Source organism: Zonotrichia albicollis, chromosome 4, assembly GCF_047830755.1.
Source record: "Zonotrichia albicollis isolate bZonAlb1 chromosome 4, bZonAlb1.hap1, whole genome shotgun sequence".
In the NCBI taxonomy this organism is placed as follows: Eukaryota; Metazoa; Chordata; class Aves; order Passeriformes; family Passerellidae; genus Zonotrichia; species Zonotrichia albicollis.
Window position 1 is genome coordinate 39,891,863 of NC_133822.1, and position 13,571 is coordinate 39,905,433.

At 42.3% G+C, this 13,571-nt stretch overlaps 1 protein-coding gene across 1 annotated transcript; it reads left to right on the plus strand.

The window, feature by feature from the left end:
- The first annotated feature begins 1,051 nt into the window (after nucleotides 1-1,051).
- On the plus strand, nucleotides 1,052-13,472 carry NDUFA12 (NADH:ubiquinone oxidoreductase subunit A12). The gene is made up of 4 exons (XM_074539621.1): nucleotides 1,052-1,214; nucleotides 4,396-4,478; nucleotides 5,416-5,503; nucleotides 13,195-13,472. Exons 1-4 carry the CDS (start codon nucleotides 1,126-1,128, stop codon nucleotides 13,373-13,375), a joined length of 441 nt encoding a protein of 146 aa, XP_074395722.1. The 5' UTR covers nucleotides 1,052-1,125; the 3' UTR covers nucleotides 13,376-13,472.
- The last annotated feature ends 99 nt before the right edge of the window (nucleotides 13,473-13,571 follow it).

Below are 13,571 nucleotides of genomic sequence, written 5' to 3' on the forward strand. Positions count from 1 at the left end.
CATTTAATAAATTTTCTAAGACTTTGGACTGTGGAAATGCAAATAACCTGCCATAAGTGTACTGAAGCCTAAGACTTGTTGCAAAAGAGATGCTGTTGCAGAGCACAGAACCAGCAGGGCCTATGTTTTGTGTCTGAAAACAAAGCCACTTGTGTTAAAAACTAAAAAGCTTTTAGTGGAAACTCAGGTCACTAGACTTTACATTGAAATGGATCTATTTCCACACTGGGAACTTTGCTGACACAGGTTTTTCTCCATCTCATTCTCCTTTCAAGTTCAACACTACCTACTTAAGCTCTGTCCCTTCCCAAAACCCCAGTTCTGCCAGTGCCAGTCCAGCAGCTCGGCCTCCCCATGTTTGACAGCTGCTCTTTGCTCATCGGCCAGCACTGATGATGTGTTTGCCTGGTGCTTTTCCAAGTCCTGCCTGCTCTGACAAAGTACAATGGATCTATTTTTGCCTGCCCTGTCTAGCCCTAGCCTTATGAAGGTCAGAGAGAGTTTCTGCGCCGTGCCTGCTCACAGGAGCGCCAGTAGTAAAGTTCTGCCAACACCCACAGCAGGGCAACCAAAGGCATTCCTCGGGCTTCTGGTGCAGAACAAGGAGAAGGCACTGGGACAAGATGGAGAGGCGGAGGGGACCCATGGATGAGATGACAGGAACACACTCCTTGCTGGCCTGCCAGAGTTGGGAAAAGCCAGGAGACATAAGACTGTCAAGCTGTCCCCTTGCCATCGCCCGCAGTCTGCACGGGGTGAGATGTCACCTGCCCTGCCCCTTGCTTCTTGATCCGGGCAGCCCTGGACTCCTCACTGCCGAGTCTTGGTAACTTTTCTTACCAAACATCTGTGTGAAATAAGGGACTGACAGTAGACATTTCTATTATAAAGAGGCTTTTCTCCCTATCCTGAAGTTCCTTGTATGTTGCCGACCTCGCGTGTAAGCAGTAGGCAATTGTTACACGAATCCAGGCAGCGCAGACTGGAAGCCAAGGGCACCAGGCGCCCCTCATTGGCCGCACGGGAGGCCCGCGGGCGGATCCCGCCGCTGGTTCCGCTTCCGTCGCTGTGGCCAAGGGCGGCCGGGCGTGAGGCGGGGCGGCGGAGGCGGCGGCCCGCCCCAAGATGGCGGAGTACGTGCAGGTGCTGAAGCGGGCGCTGAAGCACCTCGGCGGCCACGGCGGCGTCCGCGGCGCCATCGTGCAGCTGCTCAGGTAACGCGGCAGCGGCGCGGGCGGCGGGGCCTCCCCGCTGCGCCACCGCCGCCCCGCGGGGTCACCTTGAGGGGCGGCCGGGCCGGGCGGGGCTGGGCGTGAGGGGGCCGGGCAGGCCTCGGGGCGAGCCCGCTCCGCCCCGCCGAGGGCGGCGTGTCCCGGTCGGCAGCGGGTGCGGGGCTCAGAGCGGTCCCCAGGCAGGGCCCGCGGCTGTTTTCTCTTCTTGAGGCATCTCGCAGGGCTCCTGGATGCTGAGCTGCCCGGGCCGGCTCTCCTGGTGTCCGGCCCCAGTCCGTAGTCCTGTTGGCACAGCCGTGTCTCTGCGGCAGCCGCACTCGGTGCGTCTGTGAACACCATGGTGCTCTTTGCTCTGGGTCACCTCGGGCTGGCAGTGGCTTTCGGGAACAGTATAAATCGGACAGCCGTGCGTCTGCTGAAATCCCATGCTCTAAAGCGAGTTATTTCATCTGCCTTACTGGCTCTATTTCTTCTAATTCGCTTCAAGCTGCAGATCACACCTGCTCTTTGGCAGTGGATTGTCACCGCTGACCTATGCTCAGCTTTGGATACCCTCCAGCCCCAGCGGCATTTAGTGCAAAATAAGTTGCAGCCTTTGTTTCCATTCATGTCTGAGTACTTTATTCCCCAGCTACAGAACCTTGCTCTTGTCCACATTAAACTTTCTCCTGCTTATTTTTACCCTCACTCACATTTCATCTGTTTCTTTTTACAAGTGTTTTCAATTATGGTACAGCATGCTTGAAGCTGCTCCTAAACAGGAGCACCAGGTTTACAAAGGTACTCTTTTTCATTCAGATCAAGGGTGGAAGTCTAAATGTGTGTGATCCAAATTCAGCAGTGTCAGTAACCTGTGTTTTCTTTGTAGTTAGTCCTGGAAAAGTATTAGGATGTGTCCAGTAGGCCTGACCACATGCTAAAAAGCCTTTTATAATCAATATTGGGAAGTCAGGAATATGGGATAGGGATGATTTGCAAATATAAAATTTCCTGCTATATATTAGGGGCTTTCTTATCTTAGAACAAACAAGCCAAGCTTTCTGAGCCTTCTTGAAGCCTCCCTCTGCCCATACACATCATCATGGCCCTTTTTCTGTTATTTCTTGTGGCTTAAATTGATCTGTTTTGAAGAGATAAAGTTTTACACAGGTGCTGATCAGGCCTCATCAGTATTTTCATACAGTGCTTTTAGTTGCTGTTGAGCAGTAAGACAATTCATGATTTCCCTGGCTAGTGCTTTACTGCTATCATAATTACTGTTTTCTGTCACACACCTGCCCCCTCCCTCCCCACCTTGTTTCCTCCACTTTGTTTTGCTTCTCAGGCTGTAGCCATTACTCTGACAATTCTCAAGGAGAAATGGAGCTGGGGAAATGAAAGTGTGGAAGAGCTTGAGTGTTAGCTGTCATCAGAGTGTCTCTTCCTAAGCACAGCTGAATAAATGTCTACTCAGAGATCTTCTGTGAGTCTGAGATCACAGGCTGTGTTCACAGCTTTCTACCACACAGCAGAAGAGGGCAGGCAAGACTGGAGGCAGTGCTGTTCTTATTTTCCTGCAGAAGACTGAAGTGAGTGTGCCAGGTGGGGAGGCACAGCTGATCCTCAGAACCACACCAACCACAAACAGCTGCTGCCTCCTGCTCACCTTTCAAGCCATTCAATCATCCCTCCCAGCTCAAGGGATAGGTTTGGTGTTTAAAGGAAAAGTTATCAAGGTGTTCTTTCTTGCAATGGTTGATTTTAAGAAGTTACCACTGGTAACTGGAAAATAATTATTTATTTACCCAAGTCAGGAGACTCTTTCTCTGAATTTCCCTGCTTTTTTCTATATGTTTTCCACTGAAGCAGCTGCAGAAGATTTCTATGCTATGAAGTCAAATTACTAAGAGCCTTTGTGGTTGGAAACGTTCTCCTTACTTAAAATTCAGTGAAATTGGTTGGAAAATATTCTCAGGAAGCCATAAATACCTCCTAGTGTCTGATATTGGTATTCAGGGCATGAAGTCAGGACAAGGGCACAAGAGCACTTGCAAGACAGGGAGGGGGAAAAGGAAGGGAGAGCAGCAGTGCATGGCTCTTCTTTTTCTGTAGCTGGGAACTCGGGCTTGTATAGTTGAGCCAGAGGTCTTTGAATGTTTCAGATGAATGTGTCAGAGAATTTCTCTGCCTGCCACCACAGAGGTATAAAACAAGCACTTGCTGCAATGATTGCCAATCTCATGCACCCTGGGGAAAAAGACAACAAAAATCTTCATCTGAGCACATTCCTCCTCTCACTGGGGATTGAGTTGAGAGTGTGCATAATACTACAAACAACTAAAATCTTTGAGAGGAAACTTTCCCTATCTAATGCTGCCGGGATGAATGTCAGTGAAAAGGAAAGCAAAATTGCAAATATAGAGAGAGAAGAGCATTTTTATTAATATCAAGGTTTTATCACTCTAATATAAATCATAGGCTCAGTTTAATGATTGATTTCTACAATAATGTTAAAATATGTTCTCCATAAAGAATTGAAACTCGTATAAACCTTATTTGGGTCAGTGAAAGTCTCACAGAGTTGCAGGGTGAATGCATGGATCCCTCACAATTATACAAAAGCAAGTAAGTAGCAATTGTAATTTAGGGCTTAGCATGTATTTCCTTGGCAAGCAGCTTCGATGGCCTGAAATATTGTTACTGTTCCTCTCTTGGAGGTTACTGCCCACACAGACATGGGAGGTCGCTTGTGCTGCTTCGGGGCTGAGCACTTGCAATGGCAATTCAGGCTGACATAGCAGCTGCTAATAGTTGAGAGGGATGGTAACATTTCCTACCAAGTGGGTTAACACTGCCTCTGTGACTCCCACAGTATTTAGGGGTTTGTGAGTGTTAAATTGTTACCTTGTAGAGCTGCTTTATATTTTACTATAATGAGCTCTTGAATAAGTGAGGGTCCCCAAAGGCCTTTTTGTATGGCTTTTGTCATCCTGTCAGTGGGGTGCGTGCTAGTTGCAGGAATTGGTGATTGATTTGCAATCCATAAGCTTGAATAGCTTTTTTAAAAAATATCTTTGCATACATGTGTACAGATTTACAGATTTTTACTAACCCTGAAGAAACCTCAGTGACAATTTCATTCTGAGAGGACACCAACTGAAACTGTTGTTTTGATCATTCACAGGGTCAATGATTTGAAGACTGGTAATCTGATAGGAATTGACAAATATGGAAACAAATACTATGAAGACAAAAGAAACTTCTTTGGTACGTGTGCTAATGTGAACGCCTCCCACATAGCTTGTGTGCTTTCTGCTAGTGAAATGCAATTCATTGCCTGCCTGACTTTTCCTGCACTTGTCTTGTGTGAGTCTTACAGAAATGCTTTGGCAGCTCCTGTTTCTCTGTTGCATTCCTCATTTGCAAACAGTCAATGTGAAACAATGAATATAGGATAAATATAAGCCAGTCATATGGTCTCTGTGTAGGTAAAGCTACATGATAATGTGACTGAGAGTTGAATTTGGTCCTTGACCTAAAGGCTGGAAGTTTAACAGGTGGGGAAAGAAGGAGAACTACCTTTAAAATTGCCTCACAGTTTTACTCGCTTACATGATCCCTTCAGGGCAAAGAGCACAGGTTGGTTTAAACTTGCTATTACCTTGAGTAAAGGGATTTTAAATCAAGCCTCTGGAGTACTTAAAAGGCAGCACCTAAAGCAACACAGGTGACACGTAAGCAATGACACACTGGTCACGCCAAGATGACTGTAGGGTAACTTGGAGTGTAACCAGGGAAAGCACTTGCTGGTTAACATTGCTTGGTAGTTTTGTGTAGCTGAAGTTTAGTTTAGTCTTAGGTTATCAGTGGCAATGTCCTTTTGGAAAAGACTCCTCATAACGGAAAAAACCCCCAAATCTGTTTCTCAGTATGAATATTTGATTAGTTCTTATTTTCCATTATTTATACAATAGCCAATATTTCCTGCCTTGTGAGAGTGCTAGATTCAGTCATCTAGAACGACAGTAACAGTGGAAATACAGAAGACTTGGAAAATAAAAGCTGTGCTGGTTCAAAAATAAGTGCCCATTATGGTAGATAGTATCATTCAAATGTTTTCCCTTGGTTTTCCTGAATTCTCTCCTTTAGAAGCAAATAATTTGTCCTTTTGAGCTAATATGATATTTCTGTTTGTTTACTTAAGGTCGGCACAGATGGGTTGTATATACTGAGGAAATGAATGGCAAAAATACCTTCTGGGAAGTTGATGGAAGCATGGTGCCCCCTGAATGGTAAACTGTTTAGCTTAATAGTGTGAACAGATACCAATTGTGCAATTGCTTTATATTTTCTTATATTACAAAGCAGAAGGTGGAAAAAAAGTTTTTACGGTTGTAGCTGTCTTGCTATGACCAGAAGATTTCAGACTCATTACTTGTAATATTGAACTGCATTCATGTTTATTGCTCACTGTCCTGGCAGAGGCACTCACTGCTTCTTGGACTGAGAAAAGCATTTTGCCAGCCAGATTGAGCAGGTCAAAACAGTCTTTAATTTTCTTTATTACTTGTGATTCCCTCTTAATGGTAAGAAGTAAAATATTTGTTATTTCCATCATAAGCAAGAACATCAGGAACATATGGCAATGGTGGAACAACATTCCTTAACCCACAGCCACCAACAACATAATTGTTTCAATTTATATACACTGATGTGGTAGGAAACATTAAAGTGCCAGGATGCTCCATATGTTGACTGCTGCTTGACTATAATTTTTATTGAGGTTTTGTTTTCTTTTCATGCATTTCAGTAATAATTCTGTACAGCATTGTGTTCCAGAAGGTCTCTGGCCACAGCTGTTGACCCTTTTTTTGTTTTCCTAGAAAACTGACACCACGTAAAGTAACAATCTCTGTGTAATTCTTGAGGAACAGGAATAGCCCTTCAGCCACAAAGAGCAGAAGGAGACATCAAAGGAGAAGTGTTTGGGTAGACTGAGCAAACACTGGTTGTTGTTACTCCTGTGACAAATGTTCTGTGCCAGGGCTGGGATTGATCATAACATCTCCTAAACTGTAGCTCTCACTGGAACATTTGAGGAGTGTGTGGGTAGACTCTCTAGCTGGTCAATTTTGTTTCAAGCTCTCCCAGCCATACATTATGTTTAATGTGGTTAATGCTTCTTTCTGTCTTATTTGGCAGGAACTGAGTGTCATTGTTTTTGGAAGTGACATTAGAATCTCCAACACCAGGGTGTTTGTGCCTTGCTCTCTGCATAACTGTTGTTTGGTTTTGGTTGTTGTCCACTATTAGACTGTGCTGGGTTTTAAATTTTCTTTATTTTGAGCCACAGGTTTTGTTTCTTTTGGGTTTTATTTTGTTTTTTGGTTTTTTTTCCTTTGCTTGTGTTTATGGGATATTTGTTGCCTTTTCACAGACCTCAGTAAAAAGTTTCTTCCTGAGAATCAAAGTGATGTTTCAAGGGTTAAGTAGCTTGTTTACTTCACGGAAATTAATGAGGTAGAAAAACTTGTTTTCCTATCAATGTGGAAAAAATTCCTTTAAAAGAAGCAGTAAAGATTTCATTATTTTCAAGACTGGTGAGGGTAATGAGGCACAGAAGGGTGAACAGCCTTGTGTTCTAAGGTATTTTTGTCAGGAAACCTAGTTGTGCAGTACCAGTCCGGTTTGTGGATTTGGGGTTTTTTTTGGAGCAGGGGGGATAAGGAGGGGGTGGTGTTTCTTGCTGATAAATTTGTATGTCCCATGATAACATATGTTCATTCATGTAGGAATCCCAGTTTTGTGACACATCTAAATCACTGATTTAGATGTGTATTTCCATACAGACATCTTTAAAAATAGAAATATTTTCACTGGGAATAAATGCTGTCTCTTAAGACTTTTTAAAGATTTTTATCTGGTGCTACACTGCCTTAAATTTTTAACATGGCATAGACTTCTGAATTGAGACTGACAATATTTTGTACAAGCTGCTGTCAGTGTAACACTAGCGTTGTGCAACAGGTAATGAGTGGTTATTTTGGACCCAAAAATTTGTTGGAAATGAATTAAACTGTGTGAAAATACTTACAAAGAAAGTAATTAATCCATACTATAACAGTGTGATACATGTTTGCCATCCTTGGCTCAGCTGGGAAGTATTTAAAGTACTGCTGTTAGAGGTGGGTGTGATCTGAATGCTTCTCCTAAACACTGATGGTTTTACTCTGGCATTCAGTTAATTCAGCTCAGTTCTGTGAGTATGCTGTTGGATCCTCTGCTTGCAGTAAGTTCTGTGCCTTCAGGGTTGCAGAATGTGAATGATTGTTCAAGTTACAATCAAGTGAATCTCATTCAAAAAAAGCATTTTGGTATGTTGCAAAGTTCTGGAAATGACTGGAAGAAAATGCTAAGATAATAGAGGAAAAGGAAAAGCAGCAAGAAAACCTCCTTGTATGTAATAACATCTTGTAATACCATTTTAGGAGCTACTGAGTATTTTCAGTGTTCTGAAATAATTGATGTAATGTCTTCTGACAACGGATCTACTGAAATGGTACAGTCTAAAGGAAATCAGAGTGTTGTTTTGACATATGTCTGCTCTCCAGGGAATCGAGACTGTTGCTTTTAAAAAGTGTTTCCACACTAGAATATGTAGGCTTGTTGTTTATTCTGATTTAGTTGTTATTTCACTTCTTTTTTACTCTGGGTTTTCTTTTTTTTTTTTTGTCTCTAAAATCCAGATGTTGGTATCTACTTTGTTGGAGACAAGTTAATTAGATTGTTAAAAATTTTCTTTAATACTTGCCTTGGGAATGATGAATATTAATCTTCTTGTAATGCTTTACAAGATATTTTGACTTCTTTTTTTCTCCACACAAGTTAATCTTTTTCACTTTTAGACAGGGAGAGAAACCAATTTTGTCTCTTACTAGTGAGTGTTGTTTGCAGGAACTCAGGGCTTCCATTTTTGAGCACACTGATGGGGTGTGCTCTGTGAATGTATAAACAATAGAAGTTCAATCCATTTATAGCAATGCCTGTGGGGACTCTGCTTAGTGTTTTCATGGATGTCTCCATTGCAGCATCACTAATCCTTGGCCTGTGTTTAAGCTATTTGTTTATTGTATTTCTGGTGTAGTGTACTTTGGTTTGCATTTTGGCCAAATACTTTGAACACACAAATTGACAACTGGTGCGAGTGTGCATACTAGTTAAAAATAAATTGCTCTTTCAGTATGGTCCTGTGGGAAAAGAAGAGCTATTTTGAGAATAGTTTTTCCTTTTGTAGGGACACTACATTTTGCCAGGACTGTCTGGTGTATTTGTAGTGTCCGTCCTTTGAGGTTTATATTCATATGATCCAAATCTGACATCTTTGGAAGGAGCTCCAGGAGTGCTTACCTCATATAGTGAAGAATTGCAAATTTACCTTCAGTTTAATAGTCTGCATCCTCTTTAGTTGATCTGACAGGGAGAAAGGTAGCACCTCACACCTAAAGTGCCAGCACACTAGAAAATGTAAGGAAATGTGCAATTTCCTCTAAAATGCTGCTTTTCAAGTTTGCCTTCAAGGAAAACAAAGCAGAAAGATTAAACAGAAAAAGAAGGGATTAGAAAAATTTCCACCCTTCTGGTAGCTTCACAATAAATTTGTGGAGGTTTAGAGCTCAATTAAATGCTAATTTGGTGTTTTCAGGTAAATTGGATGGCATCTCATTGCTATGGTGCAGTAACTTGCATGAGAAATTAAAGTTATCTCCCATGGTAAACAAATAAACACATTTGTTATCCCTTTTTCCTTCTCTGCCCTATGACCTGAAGCCACCTGTTAATTTCTCTTGTCTCATTGCAGCATGGCAAACGTGTGGCAAAAAGGGGATGTTCACAAGTTGGCAAACGTGGTGAGCTGGCACAGGCTGTGCCTGAACCTTGCAGAGGCACATATGGTCGTGGCTGCTGAGTTTGTGTAGCACCAGTTCTTGTTTGACAGCTTGTGCATCACGTAATTGGCTCCAGTCCCTTGCAGCTTCAGTTTGAAATCTACTTGCTTCTGAATATTTGTTACAACTTTGGGGAAAATTCTACATAGTCTTGAGAGCCTTTGAAGATTCTTTGAGGTGTCTTTAGTCCATTTATGCAAGAAAAAGTGCAAAGGCTTTGCTGGCCTCAGTCTGCTTCCTAGGGACTGTTCACTGATTCAGGAAGCTGCTCCAGCCTCTTCAGAGCTGCTTGCATCCTCCTGATTTTTCTGTGCTCTGTGCAAGTTGTCTGCTTCTTTGTAGGTTTTTAGTCATTAATTGCTTTTGAATCTTTTTCTCCACGATGGATTTATAGGCAGAGTTTGTATAGAAAGAAATCTGGCCATCTGCAGGATGTCATATCTCTTTATTCATGCTGTTCAGTCTAGTGCATGAAAAGCTTTTCTTGAGCATCTAGGGGTAGAGTCTGAGATTTCAGAGCTTCAAATAATTCTTTGAGGCAGGTGTCAAGGGGAAAGTCTTCCCAAAATAAAGTTTTAAAGATTTTAAGTGGAAAGTGAGAGCTTTTGTTTAAGAGAACAGACTCTGCAAACCAGAATGCTTTTGTAAGTCACATATTGCGCTTCTAAGGGGAATCTTTTGTGACCAGGTTAAGCCCTGAAACTCCTAAATATAAGCATAATTCATAGTGGGTTGATTGTCTAAACAGACTTTTGAAATCTCTTCATGTTTTTCAATACCTGTGACTGTACTGGCATGTCTTATCAGTGAGCAATTTTATTTTTACTTTCCAGTGAGAAAATGTGATTCAAGGATTGGTTTTGCTGATCTGTTTAAATTTAAACTTAGTACCATGTTGATGTTATAGAAATCCAGAAAATCTTAAACCCAAAGATACTAATTACACAAAAATGCTGTATTTTAAAATATTTTATTGATTTAGTCTTTAGAAGCTGCAAAGCAATAGTTTAATCAGCAGGTGAAGCTACTCTGTTAAATGCTATTGTGAAACTTTTCTGATGTTTCAAGGAATGAATGTGTGACAAGCACCCTTGTAATGACAGAAGTGGCAGACATCACTCAGGCTTGGAATATAGCTGATTTTGGCTGAGCATTACTACAGGTCTGGTGCTGTGCTTGCTGCAGCCTGGCATTCAGGGCCTTTGGAATGGAATTCTGTCTGATCCTGGTGTCTGTCCGTCCTGATGGTGTGCATGGCTCTAGGGGAGCATGAGGATGGTGAGGTGTGCTGACAGTGCCTGCACAGGGATTTGTGTGCAGGACCCTTCTCCTCTGTTAGCAGAAGCATCACTAGGTGAACACGTGTGTGCTCTGAGTTGCCTGTGTCATGGTTTAACCGCAGGCAGCTGCTTGTTCACTCCCCCTCCAGTGGGACTGGGGAGAGAATCAGAAGGGAAAAGGCTGGAAAAGTCACAGGTTGAGATAAGCATGGGTCAACAGGGAAAGCAGAAGTTGCACACAGGCAAAGCAAAACAAGAATTCATTCACTGTTCCCATGGGGAGCCATCTCCAGGAGAACAGGGCTCCATCATGCATATTGGTGACTTGAGAAGATAAATATCACCAGTCCAAACATCTCCTTCTACCTCCTTCTTCCCCCTACTTTATATCCTGATCATGCTGCCACATGGCACAGAGTATTCCTTTGGGCACTGGGGTCACCTGTCCTGGCTGTGTCTCCTCCCAGCGTCCCATACAGCCCTAGTCTCGCTGACAGCATGGCAGCACAGAAAGCAGGAAAGGCCTTGGCTCTGTGTGAGCATTGCTCAGCAGTAACGAAACCATCTCTGTGTTATCAGTCCTGTGTTCAGCACAAATCCAAAACACAGCCCCATACCAGCCACTGTGAGGAAAATTACCTCAGCCCAAGGCAGCACAGTCACATAAGAGTTAAATTTACTGTATTCATATCCCTTGCACGTTGCAATAAGAGCCTTAATTTTTATTTTAAAAAAGAAAATTAACTCTGCCCTGGCCAAAGCCAGCATATGTTGCAGTAAGCAGTTCTGAAAAGCTGGGGCTCCTCTGGAGTGACACTGCAAAGCATTTTGAAATGCAGTCCTTGAGTCAGTAGAAGCAGAATGGACTGTTCTTTTGCCCTCTCATGCCACAAACTCTGTTTCTGTGTCAGCAATGGAGAGCTTGTTGGGTGTGAGCACAGGAGCCCTCCTCTGTCAGGTTAGCTTTTCTGCAGTGTTGCTGCCAACCCTGATGCAGGCTGCCACAAGACCCGTGATACCTGAGGTGATGTGAAGCACAGCAGTACACAGAATTATTCTGACAGGTGAGAATCAGGCAAGAGAGTTCACCCAAGGTGAGAGCTTGGGGTGGTGTGGCCAGGGCATTCCAGAGGCTGCTTAAAAATACCAGGGTTAAAACTGAGCAGCCTCTAATCCTGTATCATCAGACCACTTTGTGATTAGTAGTGCTTTGGGCCCACCTTTTTCCAGACAGAAATTGTTAGCCATTTATCTTTTTTTTTTAGTAAAGGCAGTGTGAAGTGTTCCCTTTGAATGAGGCCAGATTTACAAAGGAGAGCAGATAGAGGAAGAGCATTATACAATTGTGTAACTTCCAAACTCCATAGTGGATCATTTTTCCCGCAGGAAGTTGTTTTTTGCCTCTAAATATAGTTTTTTCTTCTTAGTTTTAAACAATCTTATGGTTCTATCTTATTTTATATTGAAACCAGTTTCCTGGAAGCCCTTATTCCTACAATATGTGGCTTTAGTTTTGGGGTTTTGTTTGGTTTTTACTTCTAGAAAAAGAACTTTAGGCTGACACTTTTTTTTAAAGTGATTTTTTTGTACTGAAGTTATAGCCAAAGTTGTGATTTTTTTTTTTAAATACACGTCAAGAAGCAATTTGAAAAGATTACCAACCTTCTGTAGAGCTCTTTGGATTTAGAATATACCTGTCAGTCTATTTCTCACCACTTTTATCATGGTTTTGTTTTGCTGTATAAATGAAGTGTGCTGGATTTGTTGCTAAGGGCTGAAGATGCAATTTTTAGGTTTTCTAATAGAACTAGAAAAGAGGACTTCATATTTTTAGGTCAAGTCTTTGCAAAAGCTGATTAGCAGAAATCTCCTTAATTCTACCTCAGTAAAAAAATAGATAAGCTTGCAAAAATGTCATAACCTTGCTTTTGTCATAACTACACACTGTATGAAGTACATGTAAACTGACAGATAATTAAAATGTAATTCATATTTGAAAGTTTCTTCGGGCACTGAAATAGGAAAGGGATGAAAGCAATTCAGTTGGTCCCTGCTGCAGTGTTTCAGTAAATCCTTAGGGAAAATGCTTTGCTTGATCATTACTGTTGCTTACACAGAGAAAGACTGACATTTAGTTCATAGGTAAAGGCTAATCACTGGAATCACTTGGTAATTACCCTATTTGATTGGTATTAATCACTGTGTTGTGCAGGCAGTAAATATTTATGTGCTTGTTTTAGGTGTACTTACGTTGTTAATCTGTATCCCAAGTGGCAGCCTCATGTATGCTTTGAAAATGGCATGGAAATTGTTGTGCAGCGTAGGCTTCTGGTAATTGAAAACAAAACAAATCGCCATCACCTAACAAAGAAAAAGCCCAGGCAACAAAACCAAACGTGGTGGTCTTGTCATTTGTAGTGCCTGCCTTAACCTGGCTGCCGGTGAAGGCTGCACAAACGGGTGACGACAAACTCTGCCCAAATACCGAGCCCACAAAGGAACAGGAAATTTGAACTTAGGTGTGCTTTCAGTTGCTTGGAGGCAGAACTGTTACTTATCAGTTGTGCTTGTGAAACTAATTAAAATCAATATCCTGTTGTCTCATTCAAAGTCACACTGGATTAATTTTTTTTTTTTTTCCCTTCTCAGAAGAAATACTTAGTGTCTCTTCAGAGGAGGACCCTTGGGAGTCAGGAGATAGGCTTGGTAGACATCCTGTGCTGTTCCTTAATAACAATATGTCTTTTTCCTCTTAAGGCATCGCTGGCTGCACGCAATGACGGACGACCCTCCAACCACTCATCCACCAGTTGCTCGTAAATTTATCTGGGAGAAGCATAAATTCAATGTGAGTGGCACTCCTGAGCAGTACGTGCCTTACTCCACTACTCGCAAGAAGATACACGAGTGGATCCCACCCAAACCAGCCAGCAAATAGCAACAGCAACAGCATGACTTGGCTCAGCTTGGGCTTTCAGTGTAAATTGTATTTTCACTGGTTTTCTTCGGAATAAAAGCCTCCTATAGGAATTGTACTTTAGTTTATTGAATTGGGGGCAGGAAACAAGTGAGAAAATTTTGGAAATAGGACAGAATACATGACAAGTCTTAATCTCATCAAGATATTGTGCTTT